The 22,836-nt window shown below is 43.3% G+C and overlaps 1 protein-coding gene across 17 annotated transcripts in view; it reads left to right on the forward strand.

Annotated features, from left to right (window-relative positions):
• The window catches only part of WDFY4 (WDFY family member 4), a 289,400-nt gene that overhangs the window by 77,964 nt on the left and 188,600 nt on the right, over positions 1 to 22,836 (forward strand). For all 17 annotated transcript variants that reach the window (XM_084996485.1, XM_084996486.1, XM_084996478.1 and 14 more), the window contains 2 exons: positions 7,302 to 7,395; positions 21,280 to 21,494. In XM_084996485.1, coding sequence (XP_084852611.1) covers positions 7,302 to 7,395; positions 21,280 to 21,494 — 309 coding nt within the window. The remainder of the gene's footprint in view (positions 1 to 7,301; positions 7,396 to 21,279; positions 21,495 to 22,836) is intronic.

The following is a 22,836-nucleotide window of genomic DNA, read 5'->3' on the forward strand; positions in this document are numbered from 1 at the left end:
TTTTTCTGACAATTATTCCATTGTATGGATGCAGATATTTTCTCCCAGTCTGTAGCTTGTCTTTTCATTTATTTTAATTTATTTTTTTTCTTGTCTTTTGTCTTTTTGAGGGCCGCACTGTGGCATATGGAGATTCCCAGGCTAGGGGTCTAATCGGAGCTGTTGCTGCCAGCCTACGCCAGAGCCACAGCAACGCCAGATCTGAGCCATGCCTGTGACCTACACCACAGCTCACAGCAATGCCAGATCTTTAACCCACTGAGCAAGGCCAGGGATCGAACCTGCAACCTCATGGTTCCTAGTCAGATTCATTTCCCCTGAGCCACAATGGGAATTCCTGTCTTTTTATTTCTAAAGCGTCTTTTACAGATTGAAAGTCTTTAATTTTTACAGATTGAAAGTTTTTAATTTTGATGATGATTAAAATTCTCAAATTTATTTTTATCAAGTTTTTTTGTGTGTCATATTTAAGAACTCTTTGTCTAACCAAGGGTCATGAACATTTTCTCTGAGGTTTTCTTTTAAAAGTTTTATAGGAGAGTTCCCTGATGATCTAGTGGTTAGGATTTGGTGTTTTAACTAAAGTTTATAAATCTAGAATCCATTTTGAATTAACTTTTCGTGCAAGGTGTGAGGTTTAAGTTGAGACTCTTTTTTTTTTCTTTTTTTGTATTTGGATGTCCAATTCTTCCAATGCCATTTGTTGGAAATATTTCCCTCTTTTCCACTGAATTGTCTTTGTTCCGTTGTAAAGGAAATCAATAAGCCATGTTTATGTAGGTCTTCCCTCGATGCTCTATTCTGTTCCATTGACCTGTGTGTCTAACCCTTCCCTAATACTGTCTTGATCACTGTAGCTTTATAGTTAGTCATAAATCCAACTAATGTGAGTCCTCCAAATTTATTCTTCCTTTTCAAAATTGCTTTGGTTATTTTAGTTCTGTTGCCTTTGGCTCTTCATATGTATGTAAATTTAATAATCGGTTTGCCTATATCTACAAAAAATCCTGCTGGGATTTTCCCTGGAATTGGATTAAATCTATAGATAAGTTCAGGGAGAATTGAAACCGTAACTATATTCAGTCTTCCAATTCACTAACATAGAAGGCTTTTCCATTTATATAGATCTATGATTTTTTTTAAAAAATCAAGGTCTATTGTATACAGTATTCAGAGCCACTCTGTGTGTGTGTGTGTGTGTGTGTACTTTTGTTTGTTTGTTTGTTTTTGTTTTTGTTTTTCAGGGCCGCCTGTGGCATATGGAGAGTCCCAGGCTAGGGGCCAAATCGCTCCCGGCCGACACTTCAGCCACAGCAATGTCAGATCTAAGCCAAGTCTGTGACCTACACCATAGCTCATGGCAGCGCCAGATGCTTAACCCACTGAACGAGGCCAGGGATCAAACCTGCATCCTCATGGTTGGATTTGTTTCTGCTGCGCCACAACAGGAACTCCAGTATATTTTTTATTAGATTTATACTATGTATTTAATCTTTTTTTGGAGCACTGTTTTAAGTGGTATTTTAAATGTTTTGTTTCCCAATTGTTTACTTCCAGTGAATAGGAATATGATTAATTTCTATATGTAACTGTGCATCCAGAGATCATGCTAATTCACTTGTTAGTTCCAGGAGTTTTAAAAAATATAATATAATATATAATATAATATAATGTTTTCTCTCTTTATATGTGTGTGTGAATAGTACGTTTTTTTTTGTTTTGTTTTGCTTTGCTTTTGTTTTGTTTTGTTTTGTTTTGTTTTAGGGCCGCACCTGTGACATAGGGAAATAGGCTAGGGGTCAAATTGGAGCTGCAGCTGCTGGTCTATGCCATAGACACAGCAATGCAGAATCTGAGCCGTGTCTGTGACCTGCACCACAGCTCATGGCAATGCCAGATCCTTAACCCACTGAGGGAGGCCAGGGATGGAACCCACATCCTCGTGGATACTAGTCAGGTTTATAACCTCCTGAGCCACAAAAGGAGCTTCAATTGTGATAGTTTTATACCTTCCTTTCCGATCTGTTGTTTCCAGCATGACGTTGAATAGGAATGGTGAGAAGGGACATCCTTGCCTTGTTCTTAATCTTGAAGAGAAAGTCTTCAGTCTTTTGCCATGAAGTATTAGATTAGCTATGGGGGTGGAGTTGCTAGATGTCCATTATCAGGTTATGAATGATTCCTTCTATGTTTATTTTATTGAGATTTTTGAAAATCATGAACATATATTAAATTTTAAAATGCTTCTTCTGCATATGATCATTTTTTTTAGTTTAATAATATGACTGATTACATTGACTCATTTTTGAATAGTGAACCAGCCTTGCATTGTGGCATAAGACCTATTGGCCATAGTGCCTCATTTATTTTATATGTAGTTATATTTGATTTTCCATTAGTTTTTTGTTAAGGATTTTTGCACCTATTTTCATGAGAGATGTGGGCAGGTAGTTTTCTTTTCTTGTACTGGTTTCGTCTGCTTTTGATATTAGAATAACTCTGGCCTCGTAAAATGCATTGGGAAGTGTTCTCTTGTATTTTTTGAAAGAAGTTGAATAGAATTGGTATTATTTGTCTTTTAAATACATGGTAAATTCATTAGTGGAAACATCTGGGCCCACAGTTTTCTTGGTGGAAAGATTTTAAATTACATACTCATAATCAGTTTTTGTAATAGCTATAAACTGTTCTGACTATTTATTTCTTCTTGCTCACTTTTGGTAGTTTGTAGCTTTGAGGGGATTGGTCCATTTTATCTAAATTGTCACATTTATGTGCACAGAGTTATTTGTTGTATTTTCTAATCCTTTTAATATCTGTGAGGTGTGTAGTGCTATTCTGTTTCATTTCTTTTTTTTTCCTCTTTCATTTCTGATATTGATAATTTGTCTTTTTCCTTCTTTGCCAGCTTAGCTAGTGGTTTTTCGATTTTTAAAAGCTTTTCAAAGAACAAGGTTTTTACTTCATTTTTTTCTCTATTGTTTTTCAATTTATAATTTCATTGATTTTTGCTGTCTTTATTATTACTTTTCTTCTGCTTGCTATGTATTTTTTTTCTCTTTTTGAAAATAGTTTCTGAAGGTAGAAGCTTAGATTTTTGATTAGAGAACTTTGTTCTTTTAGAATGTAATCATTTAATCCCATAATTTTTCTCTAAGCACTGCTTTAGCAGCATCTCACAAATTTTCTATGCTATATGTATTTTTAATTTAAGCAAAAGATTTAAAAACATTTTTGAAACTTCCTTTTGACCCATAAGCTGTTTAGAAATACGTTGTTTACGATATGATTATAAACAATACTATTGGACTGTACACTTAAAAAAATGGTTAAGATAGTAAGTTTTATGTTATGTGCATTTTACCACAATAAAAGAAATGTGTTGCTTAATTCCTAAGTACTTGGAGATTTTTCAGTTATTTTTCTATTATTCCTTTTTAATTTAATTTAGTTATGATTGGAGAACATACTTAGTATGATTTTAATGATTTGAAATGTTTTAACATTTGTTTTATGACCTAGAATGCAGCTTATTTTGACAAATATTCCATGGGAACATGAAAAGAATGCGTATTTTCAGGTGTAAGTGGAGTGTTCTGTAAATGTCAATCATAACAGTTGGTGATAGTGTTGCCTAATTTGATACTATTGATGATTTTCTTACTTCATTTTCTATAAATTACTGAGAAAAGAATGTTGAAGTCTCCAACTACAATTTTGGATGTACGCATCTGTGCTTTCACTTGTATCAGTTTTTCTTTATGAATTTAAATGCTCTGTTGTGAAGTGCCTACACATTTTGGATGTTATGCAATCTTTTAATCATTATGCAAAATAACCTGTTTATTCCTGGTAATTTTCCTTGCCCTGAAGTCCACTTTCTCTAAGATTGATAGAACCACACTGGCTTTCTTTTGGTTAGTGTTAGTCACAGAAAAAAATTTTCTATCCTTTTATTTTAACTTATCTATATCATTACATTTCCTATAGATGGCATATGGTTTGGTCTTTTCTTTCTGACAATATGTATATATTAATTGGTGTATGGATACCATTATATTTAATGTAATTTTTGATGTGTTTGGATTCAGGTCTACCATTTTTATTATTTGTACTCTCTTTTTTGTTCCTCTCTCTTTCCCTACCTTTTTATGGATTATTTGAATATATCTTAGTATTCCATTTGAATTTATTTATTGAATATTTCTCTTTGTCTAGATTCTTTTGTGCTTACTCTAAGGATTACAATATACTTACCTAACTTTTAACAGTCAAATTAGAATATATATTTTGCTACTTTATTATTTTTTTCTTTTTATAGCTGCACCTGAGGCATATGTAAGTTCCCAGGCTAGGGGTTGAATCAGAGTTGCACCTGGGACTTACACCGCAGCCACAGAAACAGTGGATCTGAGCTGCATCTGCAACTTAAGCAGCAGTTCGAGGCAATGCCAGATCCTTAACCCACTGAGCAAGGCCAAGGATTGAACATGTATCCTCACAGAGATGTTGGGTCCTTAACCAGCTGAGCCACAACAGGGACTCTCTATTTTCCTACTTTATTTTTTTAAATTATTTATTTATTTATTTATTTATTTGTCTTTTTGCCATTTCTTGGGCCGCTTCCGTGGCATATGGAGGTTCCCAGGCTAGGGGTCCAATCGGAGCTATAGCCGCCGGCTTACACCAGAGCCACAGCAACACAGGATCCGAGCTGCGTCTGCTCACGGCAACGCCAGATCCTTAACCCACTGAGCAAGGCCAGGGATCGAACCCGCAACCTCATGGTTCTTAGTCAGACTCATTAACCACTGAGCCACGACGCGAACTCCTCTATTTTCCTACTTTAAATGGAATATAGAAATCTTACCTCTCTGCAGTTCCCCTTATCTCTCTTCATTTTTGTTGTAGTTGTCGTATGTATTACATCTAAATATGATTTTGCTTTCAACAACTTTACGTATTTCTGGAAAAAAATACCCTATGATATTTATCCAAATAGTTACTATTTCTGTTGCTATTTCCTCATTCCTGAAATGCCAAGTTTCTTTCTGTTATTATTTCCCTCCCCTCTGAAAAACGTCTTTTAAAGTTATTTTTAGAAAAAATCTGATGGCAGGAAATTCTCTTTGTTTTCCTTCATTTGGGAATATATTTATTTTGCCCTTATTTCTGAAGAATATTTTTGCTGCTTATGGAATTCTGTGCATTTCTTCTCAGCACTTTAAAAATGTTGTTCCCCTGCCTTCTGATTTCTCATGAGAAAATCCAGTCATTCAAAATGTTGTTTTCATATATGTAATTTGTTGTTTTCCCTTGGCTGCTTTCAATGTTTTTTTTCATGGTCTTTAGGGTTCAACAGTTGATTTTGTTTGGGTGTTGCTAAGATTCTTGAATCTTTAAGGCTATGTAACCCACCAAATTTGAAAAAATAATGGCTAAAACCTTTTTTGACCATCTTTTTCTTTTTACATTATATTCGTTCTCTTCTCCTGGAATTCCAGTGACACACATGCCAGATCTTTTGGTATTAGGACACATGACCTTGAGGCTTTGTTTCTTTAAAAAAAATATTTCTCCTCTTTGTTGTTCAGACTGGGCATTTTCTATTGCTCTGTCTTCAAATTCATGGGCTCTTTTCTCTCTCATCTCATTCTTCTATTCTTATTCAGTGAGATTTAAAAATTTTTTTCCTATTGTATTTTTCACCTCTTAAATTTCTGTTTGATTCTTTCTTATTGCTTCCGTTTCTTAACTAAGATTTTCCTTCATTTCAGAAGTATTGACCTTTATATCTTGGAGTTTGGTTAATAATAGCTGCTTTAAAGTTTTTGTCTGATATTTGCAACAAATGTATTACCTCAGACATGGCATCTGTTGACATTTTGTTTCAAGTGAGTTATGGAGATTCCTCTGATTTGTCCTATGCTGAGTAATTTCTGATTGTATCCTGGGCATTTGGAATGTTATGAACTCTGGCTCTGATTGCCATCTTCTGGAGAATGTGGATTATTTTATTTCAGCAGGCAATGGATTCAGATTCAGGCTGCAAGTGCCCCACCTTCCTTGGATGGTGTTTCTAGTATCAGTCAGTTTTGGCAGGCAAGTTATCTATCCCTCACTTGCCCCATGCAGTAGCCAGTCTTGGGTTGTTGTTTATCCCTGAGTTCAGTTCTCAAAGCCTTTGGCATGTGGCTTAGGGTCAGATCCACACATGTGCAGCTCAGAATTGAGCCCAGATATTGACACACAGTTTAATGATCTCAGTTTCTTAAGGCTCCTTCTATTTATCATCCCCACAACATTCTCTGGCTCTCTAGGGCCCCTTCCTTCTCTGTCTAGAAATCTAGACAGGGGCTTTTGTTTTCCTGCTTTGCCACTCACTTCTCAGCACTGCATCTGTCTCTGGGGCCCAACAGGGAGGGGACAAAAATAGAGACAAAAGCAATGGGATTTCGCCTACATTTTGGGGACTAGAATTCCTCTGGTCAGAGAGAAGGTGTCTCCTTCCTGAGAATTTCAGATGCCTGACTGGCTGCTGCCACCACCACTGTGAGGTTTCTTGGAGGCTGGGATGAGAAAGAATGGAAAAATCCAACAGAGAAAATTCCAGGGATTCTCTTTGATGCTCTGTGACTTGTAGGGACCTAATTTCCTCAGACTAGAACCAGAGGCTTTCTCCTGGACCTCTTTCTGTCTCATGCACAGCTGGTGCACAGTTCTTACTCCCTGCAAGCCCATGCCAGGGGATGCTGGAGGCAGAAGCCCCAGGAAACTCAGTGCCAGTTTCATGGTGCTTTGGCTTTGGTTTCCTTCTCTGCTACAGTTTACTTCTCAGAGCTCTCAGAGAGCTGCTCATGCATTTTATCTGGGTCTTTAGAAAATTCAGTGGGTAGGATAGAGTAGAGTGTGCTTGTACCACCTTGAAGGGATCAAAAAGCTGTCTTGTGTGTGTGTGCATGTGTGTGTTTAATATAAAATGAGAGGTTCTCATCTCCTGCATATCTAGAAAGAGGGTAGAGGCCCAGGGAATTAACTTCTGTTGAGCATCAACTCTGTGCCAGGCATTGTACCTTAAACAATGGCATTATTCTATGACTATGTGGAAAGTCTGGCATTGCTGTCTCCACTGTAGTTGGGGGAAGCTAGGCTCACATTAATTAGTTCGGGGTCTTATAGATGATCAGTGATAGGTTGAGGATGTGTATCATGGCCTGTATAAGAAGATCCCAAAAGTTGTGTAGAAAGCAGAAGAGACTAGAAGGCTCAAGTCTGACATCCTGCTCCCCTTCTCTCTGCAGGACGGATGAAGGCGACCCTGTGATCATGCACCCCGGGGTCCTGTGCATCATGGTGAGGCTGCTGCCTCGGCTGTACCATGAAGACCACCCTCAGGTACCTGTTGATGAACATACGAGTTTGTCTTTTTCACATGACTGATCTTTTGAGCCCTTCTGGCCAGTGATGCCCTTTCCCTTTTTGTCTTTGCCCTGAGTCCCCTCTAGTAAGAGAATCTCCCTCATGAATCACCTCCTGAAGGGGAGCGTCAGTGGGTCTGGGACTCTTGACTGAGTTCTGCCCACTCTTCCACAACCATTCAAAATTGATCACTCCTGTTGGTGAAGTTACCTTCTAAAAACAACAGCCAATCAAAAACAAAAACAAAAACAAGCCCCCCCCCTCCAAAAAAAAAAAAAAAAAACAACAATAGCTAAGCAAAACCCAAATGAAATGCTATACCTTTATGAGGCATGTCCTGGGTGCTGTGTACAGTGCGGGACCTTGGTGGAACCAGAAGTCCTCTGCTCCCCATTTATTCCTCCATCCCTTGGATACTGGCTGTGACCTTGGCTCAGTGTTCTGTGTAGGATGCACAGGGCTAACAGGATGTGCATTGTCCAAGGAGCCCATATCTGTGGTGGGGAATGGGAGGTGGTGGCGGAGCAGACAAACTAAATAAATAAGCTCGCAAATGAATACATAATTACAAATTGTCAAAAGTGATATTAAGGGGAAAAAAACAGGATGCTGAGAAAGAATAATGAGAATGGAAGTTGGGGGAAGACCTAATTAAATTTAATTTAGATGAAGTGGTGGAGGTCAGGGAAGCCATCTCTTTGATGGTGACATTTAAGCAGAGCCCTGAAAGATGAGTAGCAATTAACCAGGTGGGAAGGAGCCTGCTGCAGGCGGCTGGGGCAGGAGCAAAGAGGGAGAGCTGGAAATAGGCCCAATGGGGCAAGCGGAGGAGGGCTGGAGCCCTTCCGAGGTGTGGGGTTTTATCCCAACACACAATACAAAGTGAGTAGAGGGAACGGGGTCAGGTTTTTGTGGTAAAAATCTCTCACGTTTGGAGTTCCCATTGTGGTGCAGCAGAAACGAATCCGACTAGGAACCATGAGGTTGCGGGTTTGATCCCTGGCCTTGCTCAGTGGGTTAAGGATCCAGTGTTGTGAGCTGTGGTGTAGGTTGCAGATGCAGCTTGGATCTGATGTTGTGGTTGTGGTGTAGGCTGGCAGCTACAGCTCTGATTTGACCCCTAGCCTGGGAACCTCTATATGCCATGGGTGCAGGCCTAAAAAGCAAAAAAAAAAAAAAAAAAAAAAATTAAAAATAAAAAAATCTCTCATGTTGTATTGAGGGTGATCTGGAAATGGGGCTGTGCAATAGAAAAAGGGGACAGCACTAAGTCACTCATATTCCCAGTCCAGGCAACACATGGTGGTAACTCAATCAGGGTGGTGTCTGTGGGAAAGCGTGAAGAACAAAGAGTCAGGAGACCTATTGGGAGATAGAATCAGGCCGGAAGATGAATCACCTGCAGAGAGTGGGCAGAGAGAAGAGTCAAGGTGACTCTCAGTTCCTGTCCTGGCAGCACTGACCACCCTGCTGCAGTGAGGTGAGCTTGTATGGGCGAGGCATGGAGCAGCAAAATGAAGCAGATTCTGAAGACATCTCAATCTGGAGAATATGTTTTCTAGGAGGTCTGAGAAAGAAACTGGAAGAGTCAAGGAAGCCCTGGAAAATGTACAGTTGAATTAGCAGCAGGCTAAAGAAATGACTTGGTCAGCTACCATGTACCAGGCACAGTGCCAGACCCTTTCACTGATCATTGAACCTCATAGAGGTTTGGTCGGGAGAATAGTTTCCATTTCAGCCAGTGTGGAAATGGAGGCTCAGATGACTTATATGCCTTTTACAGATTCTGAGCTGGTGGACCTGGTATTAAATGTGGTCCTTCCTGGTGGCAGGTCTCCTGGTCTTTCCCCTGTACCACAGGGGCTTCTATAGGAGAATGGGGGCTCGTGGGATGTGGGTCCAGTTGTGCTTTGTCTGGGAGTTAAAAAGAAGGTGATATGTTTTAAGAAGAAATGACAACTCTAGTTGACCTTTGAACAATGTGGAAGTTAGAGTTACTGACCCCCACACAGTTGAAAATCTCCACACTTATAATCTTTGCCTCAAAAACAAAGGAATTGATAAATGGTTCACTCAAGGGTAGGAAGGTGAAAAAGTTTGGATAGAATCAGGACTCAAACCCTAGTTCTTTTGAGTCCACATATGGTTATCTCTAATTGAACATAAACTTTTCCTTATACTTAGTAAAATTTACAGATTTGTAAAATGAGAATGCAGGTCCTATAGTTATTGAAAAAAACCCACACATTGGTGGACCTGTGCGGTTCAAACCTGTGTTGATCAGGGGTCAGCTGTAGGAATATTATTAATCATTGAAAATGACAATGGCCTAGTCAAAGTATTGGGAGGCCTCCGAAATCAGTGAGAAGAGAGGAGTGGAGGAAAAAGCCTCAATGTATAGGGAAGGGACTGTTTCACTAAGGGCATTTTGGAGTGTTAGTTACAGGAGTAAAACAAGGACTAACTCAGTTCCATGTCTACATGTCTCTTTGTAACTGGAATCCTTTATCTGGTTCCTGTTTCTCTGCTGGAAGGTGATCATAAAGTGACTATCAAACCAATGAGTAGGGATACATCTAATAGTGAAATGGGATGCAGTGAGATTAACCAGGCCAGTGGTTTGGGTGGTCTTAGCAGTCAAATGGTTGTTGATGAGCACATGGTGCAAAACTCCATCATGAGGATGATTGATGAAGTGATGTGGTGGCCTGTCTTTCTGTCTCCTGGTGCATGAAGATCCTGTGAATGAGCCTGAGTTCAGAGTTGTCACATTAGTGTGTGGGGAAGAAGTTTCCCTCATCCTGTGATGGTAACTGGATATGTTTTTCTCTATTCAGGTCACAATAAATAATTTAGGACAAGTCTAATTCTCACACACAGTCTCTCAAGTATGCAAATGAAATGGAGCAGTGTGTTTTCTCAGATATTTTCTGCAGATGCCAAACCAGTAGCTATTAAAAGTTGGATAATTACAGTAATTAATTTCTGAAAGGGGGGGGGTGGGAAACCTCATCACAGCAAATATAATAGTAAATCAAATGAGATAGGAGACCCACACAAGAAAATGCTGAAAAGGAACTGACAGCAGGACTGTAGATTGGGGTGCAGAGAAAGGGGCTGGAAGTTTCAGTAGATGGCAGTGTTACTACTAAAAAGATGGACTGGAGTTCCCACTCATCTCCCTCTAGGTGGGCCGATGGCTCTTGACACCCCTATATGCTTACCTATGTTAAATTCCTCAGTTGCTCTCCTTTACTGTATGGATGAGAAATTGATGGCTTTCCAAGGTACAAATGCCTTGGTTGTCTGATTTTTATCTAATCATGGCCACGTAAAGTTTGTTCTGTTTACAAACCAAGAGGGTTGTTTTCTCCTCTCCAAAATACTAGCACTGCAAGCTGCTCTTGGAAACAGGTAATCCACCGATTTTTTTTTTTTTTGTCTTTTATGTCATAACCAGTATTAAAATTGGACTGTAGGAATTTTTTTAATAATTTTTTTTATTTTCCCACTGTACAGCAAGGGGGTCAGGTTATCCTTACATGTATACATTGCAATTACAGTTTTTCCCCCACCCTTTCTTCTGTTGCAACATGAGTATCTAGACAAAGTTCTCAATGCTATTCAGCAGGATCTCCTGTAAATCTATTCTAAGTTGTGTCTGATAAGCCCAAGCTCCCGATCCCTCCCACTCCCTCCCCCTCCCATCAGGCAGCCACAAGTCTCTTCTCCAAGTCCATGATTTTTTCTGAGGAGATGTTCATTTGTGCTGGATATTAGATTCCAGTTATAAGTGATAGCATATGGTATTTGTCTTTGTCTTTCTGGCTCATTTCACTCAGTATGAGATTCTCTAGTTCCATCCATGTTGCTGCAAATGGCATTATGTCATTCTTTTTTATGGCTGAGTAGTATTCCATTGTGTATATATACCACATCTTCCGAATCCAATCATCTGTCGATGGACATTTGGGTTGTTTCCATGTCCTGGCTATTGTGAATAGTGCTGCAATGCACATGCGGGTGCATGTGTCTCTTTTAAGTAGAGTTTTGTCCGGATAGATGCCCAAGAGTAGGATTGCGGGGTCATATGGAAGTTCTATGTATAGATTTCTAAGGTATCTCCAAACTGTTCTCCATAGTGGCTGTACCAGTTTACATTCCCACCATGGACTGTAGGAATTTTATCATGAATATTGCTGTCCTAAGCACAAGGCAGGAGTAGAGCCCAGCTCAGATGCCTTGGAGCTTAGTTGGCCCCAGGAAGAAGTAAGTCATTGGGAAGAAAGACCTTTTCTTTTTTCTGCATGCTTAGCAGCCACAAGGGGCCTGCTGGAGGCAGGTGGTTCTCAGCTAGAACTCTGCCCAGCACTGGGGGGGTTTCCTGTCCCAAGCATCACTGCACTTGTATTCAGGTCTTAGCAGAGCTTATTTGCTATTGTGTGTGACAATAGGAACTCAGAGGGTGGGAAGCCAGATCTAGTTTAGCAAAGGTGGAACTTGGCCTCTGTTGGAGCAACCAATGTGGTACATTTACTTCTATGAATAAATTACTCAGCACCTACTAGGTGCCTTGGGGGATTCAGAAAAGATTGTCACAGGAAGTCACAGTCTGAGTTTGAGGGTGGTAGTCATAGGAGTGGAGAAGATAAACAACATTCTAACTGTATCAAAGGTTTTCCCACAGGGCCTTGGGACAGAGAGGAGGGAAAGCCACACAGAGATGGGGACACTAGAGCTAAGCTTTAAAAAAAAGGCTAGTCTATGCCAGATTAGATAGGGGAGAGAGGGGTGAGACACTCTGATACAGAAAGAGGCACACATGAAGATGCCTATTTGGGGACTTCAAATAGTTCAGCTGGGCTAGGATAGCCCATGCAGGCAGAAAGGCAGTAAGTGGGACAGGGGAGTTAGTTGACGCCACATCACAAAGGCTCTTGAGTACCATGCCAAGAGAGTTGAATTTTATTGGATTACCGTTGTCGTGGTTGTCATCATCATCACCACTATGGTTTTTTTTTTTTTTTGTGTGTGTGTGTGTGTCTTTTGTCTTTTTAGGGCCACACCCGTGGCATATGGAGGTTTCCAGGCTAGGGGACAAATCAGAGCTATAGCAGCCGACCTATGCTGCAACCACAGCAACACAGGATCCAAGCCACATCTGCGACCTACACCACAGCTCAGAGCAACACCGGATCCTTAACACACGGAGCAAGGCCAGGGATCGAACCCGCACCCTCATGGATACTAGTCGGGTTCTTTAACTACTGAGCTGCCATGGGAACTCCCATCACCACTGTGTTTAATGAGCACCCACTATATGAGGCTCTAAAGACAACAGACTTTGGTCAGATCTCAGCTCTGCTACTCAGCAGCCACAGAACCATGAGAAATTATCTAACCTCCATGACCCTTAACTTTCTTTGCTGTAGTATGTGGAGAAGAGTATCACCTTCCCCATGGCATTATTGTGAGGATCAACTGAAGCAATGCAGGAGCACTTAGCATGCTGAGCAGAACATACTCAGCACTGTGGGAAGCTCTTGCCGAATGGTGTAGCTACCACCGTTAGCTGCCCCAAACTCTACAAGCATTTTATCATTTAATCTTCATAATAACCCTGTGAGGTGGATATCAGTATTCTCACTTTGCAGATGAAGACTTGAAACTTGTAGGAATTACGTGACAGAGTTAACCTCAGAGCCGGGCGGGAAGTCTCTGATGTGAGGTTCCAGGACTCCCTGCCCCTGTGCCAGGTTCCCTTCTCTTAGGGCAGTGGTAGCCATAGCTGTGGGTGGGAGGCTATGGGAAAGCAAGGACATGATCAGACCTGGACATTAGCGAGACTGTTGTCTATGGTCAGTCTGCACCTCCCCTCGCTGTTGAGTGTGTTGCAGTTTCTCCCACACAGTGTGAGGGGACAGAGAGAGGATCAGACTCGGGCTGTATTTGTCTGCGTTTGTCAACTCATTTGAGCCTCAATTTGGAAAGGGTGCCATTTTCTGGAATTAGCCTGTATTTCAAACACATTGACCTAATCATATGGGTTTCAAATAACTAAAATATCGACAGCATTAATAGCCCTGAATAGCACTGTGTAAGGGCAGGCTATTTGAAAAGAGCTATTTCCTCAGCAAGGAAATTGGCAAAGTAGGAGTCTTGCTTTGTTAAATTATAACACATTAGAAATTTCAGCTGTGTTGAATTTCTGTGTTTCTTGTGCTCTGTCATTCTGAGCCCCAGCCTCAAAATATTTTCTATTATTCCTAAGTGGAAAAAATCTCAGATCCTAGTCCAAATCCAGGTGCCTTCTTAGGGTAGCCTCTTAAATAGAGCAAATAGACATAATCTTGCATGGAGATACAGAGCATCTAAAGCAAGCTACAACAGACATAGAATGGTGGAGCAGAAGTTAAAGTGGATAGAGTGAGCTCTTGTCCAGTTATCTATTGGCTTGGGTTCTAGTTCTCGACCATCATTATTTCTATGACTTAGGTGGACCACTTTCTCTCTCCACATCTCAATTTCAGCTACTCAGCTTTGACCTAGATCACAGGGGGTTGCAGACACAGTGTCTTGGAGCCAGAGTGGAAAAGCAAATGTGTAGGTATAAACAATAGGGAATGGTGAGGCTTGTGGCTATAGGGAAGGGTACTTGCCCTGCCTGAAAGTACTCACATCTAACTGGGGGGAAATAAAACAGAAGCAAAGCCTTAAACTAACTCCATCAAAGAAAACACTTCTATAGACCCTCAGTTTATGCCCCTTATGCGATACTAAGTTCCCTTCCTTGTAATGAGTGCATGATGCAGTGTTAAAATCAGGGGCTTTGGAGTAAGGCCTGCATTGAGGGGCCAGTTCTGCCACTCATTGCCTATGTCGCCTTAGGAAAATAGTGAAACCTCTTTAGTCTCAGTGTTCTCAGAATAATATTTGCCATTGGAAAGAGTAGTGGAGAGTATAGTTGGACAGCACTTAGGACCAAACCTGGCACATAGTATGTGCTCATCAGCTGATGGCCCTGTCCCACTCCCCACCTTTCTCTCCTGTCTTTGGGATTCTGTGTTCCTAGGGCTCAGAGTCATGGTATATACAATATTGGAAATATTAAATGGAATATGATATATTTTAAATATATTTCTAATTGGCATTATGCAATCGATAAATTAATTGATAAATGAAATTAATAAATCAATTAGGAATCTCACTGATGTTAGGTAAGAAGAGAAGACAGCAACTAGAAGGGGTTGGTATTCTGCAAACACTAGCATCCTATAAGAAAAAGTGCTTTCACAGATGCTGTTTCTGTTGACTCCCATCAAAAACATACCTGTGAGGGGCATGTATGTTCATTATTCTCATTTTAAAGCTAAGGAGGGGTTCCCTGTGGCCTAGTGGTTCAGGATTCAGCTTTGTCACTGCTGTGGCTCACATTTGATTCCTGACCTGGGAATTTCTGCATGCCATGGGCACAACCAAAAAAAGAAAAAAAAAAAAAGAAAAAAGAAAAAAGAAACTGAGCCTTAGAGAAAGTAAATGACTAGCCCAACTTTCTTATTAGTTAGAGTCAAATCAGCATGAGCACCTAATTTGGGGTGGATACTTGTGTGCCCTGTGCCCAGAAGATGGAAGGAGGGTGAGTGTCTATTTGGAAGCTCTGAAGCAACACATCAGGGCTGGAGCCACAGGTTGGTTAGAAATGGATCCCTCATTGCTACGAGAGACTATGTTCTTTGTAGTCTTGTTTGAGGAATCTTCTCCAGACAATCATGGATGGCAGTCTGTTACCAACAACAAATCTGTTCAAAGAGTCGTGTCAGCAGTTTACTTTGGTCAAAGCAATAGAGATACTCAGGTAAGTTAATCCCTCCCTTCCTGAGTTACTGAGGATGCTGCAGCCACAGGTGGGAAGGGTTCTGGCTGGCAGTTGATGCTAGGTTGTACAGAACCCTCTGCTGGGAACCACTGCTCATCTGATCTGGCTTTCATGGGGTGAGGGTTATATGTCCAAGGTGATGGAAACTCTCTACAGATGTTTCAGGTTCTAGGATATGCAGGCATCCTTGTAGCTGGATGTTTACAAGCTGCTTTTCCTGGCAATGTTCTCATGTTCCACCTCAGGCCTGACCACAGGTTCATTGCAGGGCAGGGCTTTGAGGGCAGAGGGTGATTGAGCCTGGCCGACGACTGCCTGTGACCCCAGCTTTTCCCTGAAAGGCCATACTCACTCCCACCCTTTGGCCTTTGCACACACTGTTCCCTCTCCTGGAAAGACAATTTCCCATGTTGTCCTGGCTCTGTCTTCACTATCTTTCAACACTCAGTTGGCACCTCACCTTTTCTGACCACCTTCTCAGCCCTCTGGGTCAGGTGCACCTGCTGTGTCCTAGAACAGCTTTATAGTGATTGACGTGTGGGCATGGTGTTAGTTGGAAAAGTCAGGAAAGTCTTCTTAGGTGAGAGGACATGTGAATTGTCCTTTGATTAATAAGTAAAACCTCAGCAAAGGGATGGGATTGGAAAAGACCTTCTCAACTTTCAGCATCAGTCACAAAGTTTATGGTGTATTCAGCAAAGGGTAAGAATGTTATTAGGGAATAATACAGGGTGGAACGAAGGGGAGGATGGGAAGCAAAGTTGGAAAAAGACAAATACATTACAAATATAAATCCTAGGCGTCTTTTATGAGGAAGTATTGGCCACAACACACACACACACACACACACACACACACACGTATGTGACTCATTAAAGAACAGAAGATTTAGAACAGACATGCATCTTGGTCTTAGTTGCAAATCCATACAAGTGCATCCAGAAAGCCATGCCTTTAGATATGGATTCTACCAATTCAATGGGATTTGGACCCTTTTACACCTAAACCAGAATCACAGACTTCCATGCCTACAAGCCATGTGGATACCGCCGATGAGTGTATCAGGCTAGTGGGGAAGGGTCAAAATGGCAAGTTTATACCCATATAAAGGGAGAACTAATTCTAAGTAAGCAAAGATAAAAACCACAACAACTTGTCAAATAAAACACATCTGTTAGCCCTATTTACCCATAACATCCCTGAAGGGGGGGAGGTCACTGAAAGTGTATCCTCTCTCTTCTAAAATCATCAAATAAAGAACATTTCATCCACATCGGAATAAGCAACTAGTCCAAATTTGAGTAGCTCGGTAGAAGTCCCTAATTCTTTCCAAGTGTCTGTGGGAGGCAGACCCTGGTTATCTGATTGTTCGTCGTTCTCCTGGTCAGGACAGTGTGATTAGTGTCCAGAAGTCACACTCTGGACTGATGTACCAAAAGCCCATGCCTCCTTGGAGGGACATACCCTATTAGGACCCAGAACTTCCTGGGCTCTGGGACTAGCATATTAATCTGGACCGGGTGAGAAAGTTGGAGGAAGGGTAGAGATAAAGAAGATTAAACATCCACAGCTGGACAAGGACCGACCTGAAGCCTCAGCTGCTAAGTGGAGAGACCAGAAAACTCCTTCAGGCAGCCCCGCACATCGCTCTGTGATAATTTGCCTTGCGGGTCCAGCCTGCTGGTGACCCTGAGCGCTTACCATTGAGTCCTAATTGAACCACTATCCCCTTCCTGCACTGAAAGTAATGTGTGTTAGGGAAATCAATCCATTTGTATGGGGAGAAACCAGACTGGTTTCCTGCTACTGCTCATATTTTCACTAAAACCCCATTTTACTGGAACCAACATTGAAAAAAACAGCACATTTTATTCAAAACAAGGCAATATTGGTATTGACAGAGCTGCAACGATAATGAGAACGATCAATTTTCCCTCCTCCATTATGGGGTATTGAGCAATTTGGGAGTAAACTTGTGGCATCATTAGACAAGATCAGCATTTCTATTTCTCTCTTTTGAAAACTTTTTCTTATTTCCTTTCTCTTTTTTTGCATATTTAGGTTTTAAGTATTCCTGCTCTGGTGAGGGGAAAAAAAAAAAAAAAAAAAAAGCAAAAACAACAACAACAAAAAAGAAAGCCAGAAGTCCCCAAAGCAATAAGTGAAGTGCTGGTAATAAAAACTGGAGATCGTAGACATTTCTTTTTAATTCTTATTAATAATACATTGTGATGTTATTTTTGCATCTTGCTTCATGCAGACTGTCTCCCCAACTCTCACCCCAAATTAAAAGACTGCAGTTACTAAATAATCCAAGTTCTGGGAGAGTTCTAGGCAAGAGGGTAAGAATGGCTTTTCTGTTTTGAGGAGAGTGGAGGAGGAAGGCAGAGGTGCAGGGTCTGTGGAGGCAGGAATAGGTGCTTAGAGCATCAGAAGAAGGATCCTGGGAAGGGAGTCAGGGAGGTTGCCACCTGGAAGAGCTTCTAAGGTGAAAGTGATGGAATTGCTTAGTGCAAATTAGATCTGGCATTGCTGGTCCCTGTTGGGCGACACATGTCCCTCACCTAGCTCAGGCTGGCTGTGCAGGTCCCATAGGGAGAGGGAAGGGGACCATCTTCACCCATTCAGGATGCTGTAACGAAATACCATAGACCAAGTGCTTTACCAGCAACAGAAATTTATTCCTTACAGGTCTGGAGGCTGGGAATTCCAAGAACATGGTGCTGGCAGGTTCGGGGTCTCCTGAAGCCCCTCTCCCTCACTCCTGGCACTCTTCTTCCCGTGTCCTCATGTGAGCAAGGGAGTGGGGAGCTCCCTGGGGTCTCTTCCCTAAGGCCACTGATACCACTCTTGAGGGGGGGATCTATCCTGATGACCTAAGCCCCTCTCAGAGGCCTCACCCCAAATACCATCACACTGGGGCTAAGATTTCAACAAGTGAGTAGGGCACAAGCATTCAGTCCATTGCAGGGACCCTCTTTGAGTGATGAGCTCTCTCCTTGGTATCCGCAATGTTGGTGGAGTGACAGAATCCTACCCAGGAGCAGCCCCTATGACAAACCGTTCTAATGTAGTTTAAATATTAACCTAAAATTAAAGTAGTCTAAAATTTGAAGTCAAAACTGTTACTGAAGCTTTTGTAATAATGGGAATTTCACTGAATGCCCTCAGTCTGAGGCAGTAGCTAGAAATGTCATACTTTGAGAAGGTGTGGGAGGACAGGAGGGAAAGCTGTGTGGCTCCCTTATTTTAAAAATATCTAGACACTGATGCTAAACCATGGAAATAGGTTTCAGCATACATTGTAATCCCTGAAACATGTGTGTTACAAAACTGTGTTCACAGCCTGTGGAAAAAATCCGTCTTTTAAATTTCTGTTCCTGAGTGATCCAGACATACTCTTGACCATCTCTGGGCAGGGCGGCCTCAAATGACTTCATGTAGCAGAGGCGATGGTGGAGCAAGGTGATTCTGAGTGTGCGATCGAGAGTCAAAGCAAGGCTCTGTCCTAACTGTGTGGCCTGGATAATTCAGTTTTCTGGGCTCAGTTTTCTCATCTGCAAAATGGGGATAGTACCCCCTCATAGAGTCCCACACAGGATTGCATTATCTATACATGTCAAAATGCCTGGACTAGAGCCTGCCACGTCCTAAATATCTAGGAAGTAGTCTCATCACAGGGTTAAAGTTTGGCCTCCAAAGTAGATACCAGGCCTGGACTCGTTTATACCTACAAGAGCTACAGGAAGTGTGTGAAGGACTGTGGGGAAGCTCTCCCCTCCCAGACACCAAATTCTCTGCCAGAGAATGTCTCCTGCTGTGCTGAGAATGTGTCCTTACCTGTTTCACCTTTAGCCTATGGTGATTTTCAGAGTAGGCACATGTTCACCTTGAAATGCCTGGAATTTCACCTAGAACCTGAAATTGAAGAGGTTGTTAATAATTGCTTGAGGGGTTAAAGGAAGAAGGGGAAAGGCTTCAGGAGAGCTTTCATGGGGGTGTGGTGACAGATGGCCCGAGACTTGATGGGACCAGAAGCCGGTCCTCATTAGAAAGAGAGTCTTCAATTAAGTGACTTTATGGTGATTCCTCGCTTCACATTGGTGGACTAACCTAGACATAATGTACATCATCGCAGATGTCTTTTCTGGAAAGCAGATGCTAGAACAAAGGTGTGCAAAATGCAAAGCAGGCTAGGGCCTCAGACTGAGTTCCCCTAAGTGGAGTCCAGGACAGGGGTACAGGTGCATGGGATTTGTGGAGGGAGGGACTGAGGAGAAGAGGGGTGGTGAGGGAAGCAGGATGGTGCAGGGGAAGGAGCTGGGTGAGGATGTGCTGTCAACTGAAGTCTAGCTTCAACCTGAGCCCACAGGACAAGGCTCTCAAGCATGAATTTGGCCACAGAAGCTGAAGGTCGTGACCTCACTGGCTATAGTTTGGGTGTGTGTCTTTATGTGTGCACACTTTTATGAATGTGTGTACACGCATGCACATGAGGGTATGCACATGTGGGTGTACACACATGTATGCGGGAATGAGCATGTTTGTGGGGGCTACATAACCCCTGGGCAAGGCAGCCATCACTTTGGGAAGGGCTGTCCTGCAGAGGAGGGGCAGCTGTGATGGGTACACTGACCTGGGGAAGGTCTGGGTGGAGCCCCCACAGCCTCCACTGTAGGAAAATTCCATTAAGATCTCACTTCAGACAGTATCTTATACAAAGGAAAAGAGAATGTGGATCATCTTAGAGTTTTGGTGAAGGAAATTCCACCCATCCCCTCCATGTCTATATCCATAGAGGGCTGGGAATTCCAAGGGTTTATCTTTCTATGAAGATAGGAAAATTGTAAAAACAATGTCTTATATTTGGCTCAAATATTTACTGAGCTGACATGCACTCTATTCAATGGACTCGAAGGATATAGACAGTGAAGTGACTTGAAATCTGGTAGGGGTAAGAGAAGAGTGGGTCAGACATGCGCTGAGGACAGAGAGATGGACAAAGGAGGGTTAGAGGGCATGTATGAAAGGGGACATCCCTGAGAGGTACAGGGGAGGTGTCTGCGAAGGCTTCCCATGGGAGCTGTGACGTCCAGGTCTAATACACTCTGGTGTGGTTTGCCACGTGTAGCCGGAGAAGGCTGAAGCTGCCACAGCAGGCAGCGAGGGGTACTTCTTGCAGGCTGGCACTCCCAGGAGGACTCTGCCTTCTAGGCCAGGGCTGCAAACTCAAATGTAGGACTGTTGAGTGATGCCAGTGGGGGTGGGGTAGCTGTGGAACCCACTACAGGGCACAGCCCCACGGCTTCTTGACAGACGCAGGATGGCAAAGCAGCCTGACCACACCTTTCCTTCTGTGAGGGAGGCCCCTTGCCTGGACTTTTATGGAGAATCTCCAGACTTTTTAAATGTTGGCCATTTAGAAACAGTCATGTGAGTCAAACACCACATGTCTCAGGCTGACGCAGCCTCTCTCCTGCCAGTTTGCAGCCTCTGTGTTAAGGCGTTTACTTGCTCGGCAGCTCGTGTGAGGAGGGCCCGCCTGAGAGTGCCCGAGACGGAGGGCAGTGAGAACAGGCTGTGGGGGCCCAGTCTCCTCGCCCCACCAGCAACTCAGGGCCTAGTCAGGTGCCTACCACAGTGGGCCACAAAACAGGCCGACATTGGGAGTTCCCATTGTGGCTCAGCAGTAATGCACCTGACTAGTATCCATGAGGATGCAGGTTCCATCCCTGGCCTCACTCAGTGGGTTAAAGATCAGGCGTTGCTGTGAGCTGTGGTGTAGATCACAGATGCGGCTTGGAGCCCATGTCGTTGTGGCTGTGCTGTAGGCTGGCAGCTGTTGCTCTGATTTGACCTCTAGCCTAGGAACTTCCACATGTTGTGGGTTCTGCCCTGAAAAGACAAAAAAAGACAACAAACAAACAAATGAACAAAAACCAGGCCCATCTCAAGGGCTTACCGCCTTCTTTGTTTATTCTTAGCTTTCTGAGGAGATCCAGTGCTCCATGGCCAGTCACATCCAGTCCCTGGTGAAGTCGCAGAAGAACCGTCAGGTCATGTGTGAGGCGGGGATGCTCAGGACCCTCATGACCTCCTGCCACCAGTCTCTGAGCACCGGCAACAGCCCCTTGCACTCAAGGCTCATCAGGATTTTTGAAAAGCTAGCTTCCCAAGCCATTGAACCGGATGTATTAAGGTACCGTGTGCCGTGCTGTAAACGCTGCCGAGCCCCTGGCAGCTGTGCTTGTGCATTGTGTGCAGTATGAGTACAGAGGGACAGGTGTCCCTGTGGCCCTCTCCCCTTCTCAGCCTTGGACACTGCAGGTCCAGGGAGGAGCCTTAGGTCCACAGCAGCATGTGGCCCACAGAGCCGATGCAGCATTTCCTCTGGAGCTGATGGTCTGGGGGAGAGGCGCGATAAGCAAAGAGCCCTGCCGAAAGTACAGAATCTCATTGCTGGGGCTGCTCGGTGCAGACTGAGAGCTCTGAGGAGCCAGGAGGACCTCAGTTGGGAGATTGGGCATAAAGAGGGGGCCTTCAAGAGAACAGAGGTGGCTGAAACCTGCAGCCTGTGCACATGTTCACCAGACCAGAGGAGGAGGGAACGGGGCATGTGAAGATGCCCTGATGAGGGTGGGGGTGGAGTGGGGGCAGTGAGGGCCTGACTGCTGAGAGGTTAGACCACAGCGAGCTTGGCTGGCATGTGGGCAGTGACTGGGTCTCCTAACAAGAAGGGGAGCGGAGGCAGCACTGTTGTAGCCTGTGGGGCTTCCCCCATGGCAGCCCCTCCATGAAGCCACATGGAGGGAGGGGAGATGCATGGGGTGGAGCAGACACAGAAGACAAAAAGGCAGAGGAAAGAAAGCCTGCATGAGGGAGGTCAAGGGTCTCTTAAGTATTGGTGGCCAGGCCTCCCCACCCTGGACAATGTAGGTGTAGGGAGGGTGGTGCCCATGGCCACAAGCCTGCTTGACCCCTGCTAACACGCAGGACCAACCGCAGGGGGATGGAAGCAGTCCTTCCAGCCAGCAGGCATGGGACCCATGGGACCCATGGGCCAGGCCAGCCTTTTTCAGCCTCTAGCCATGGGGCTGTCAGACAAGGCCACCATGCTTAATTCAGCTGTTCAGTCAATTCCATTAGAAACTTAAAGTATGATGAAGTTGGGGGGTTTTTTTGATCTTTTTTTTTTTTTTTTTTTGCCACTTCTAGGGCCGCTCCCATGGCCTATGGAGGTTCCCAGGCTAGGGGTCTAATTAGAGCTGTAGCCACAGCAACGCAGGATCTGATCCGCGTCTGCAACCTACACTCCAGCTCACGGCAACGCCAGATCCTTAACCCACTGAGCAAGGCCAGGGATCGAACCCGCTACCTCATGGTTCCTAGTCAGATTTGTTAACCACTGAACCACGACGGGAACTCCATGACGAAGTTGTTTTTGACAAAATCCTTTCCCTCCCAAGTTTCAGTTTGAGACTCCCAGTTGGTCACCTGTTAAGTTACCAGCTCTCTGGTCTGGGTGCCAGGTCAGGGACGCC

The sequence above is a fragment of the Sus scrofa genome, chromosome 14, assembly GCF_054392235.1.
Source record: "Sus scrofa isolate SSC_HxYL_T2T_F1_AM1 chromosome 14, Sscrofa_HxYL_maternal_Yorkshire_Landrace_v2.0, whole genome shotgun sequence".
Classification (NCBI taxonomy): domain Eukaryota; kingdom Metazoa; phylum Chordata; class Mammalia; order Artiodactyla; family Suidae; genus Sus; species Sus scrofa.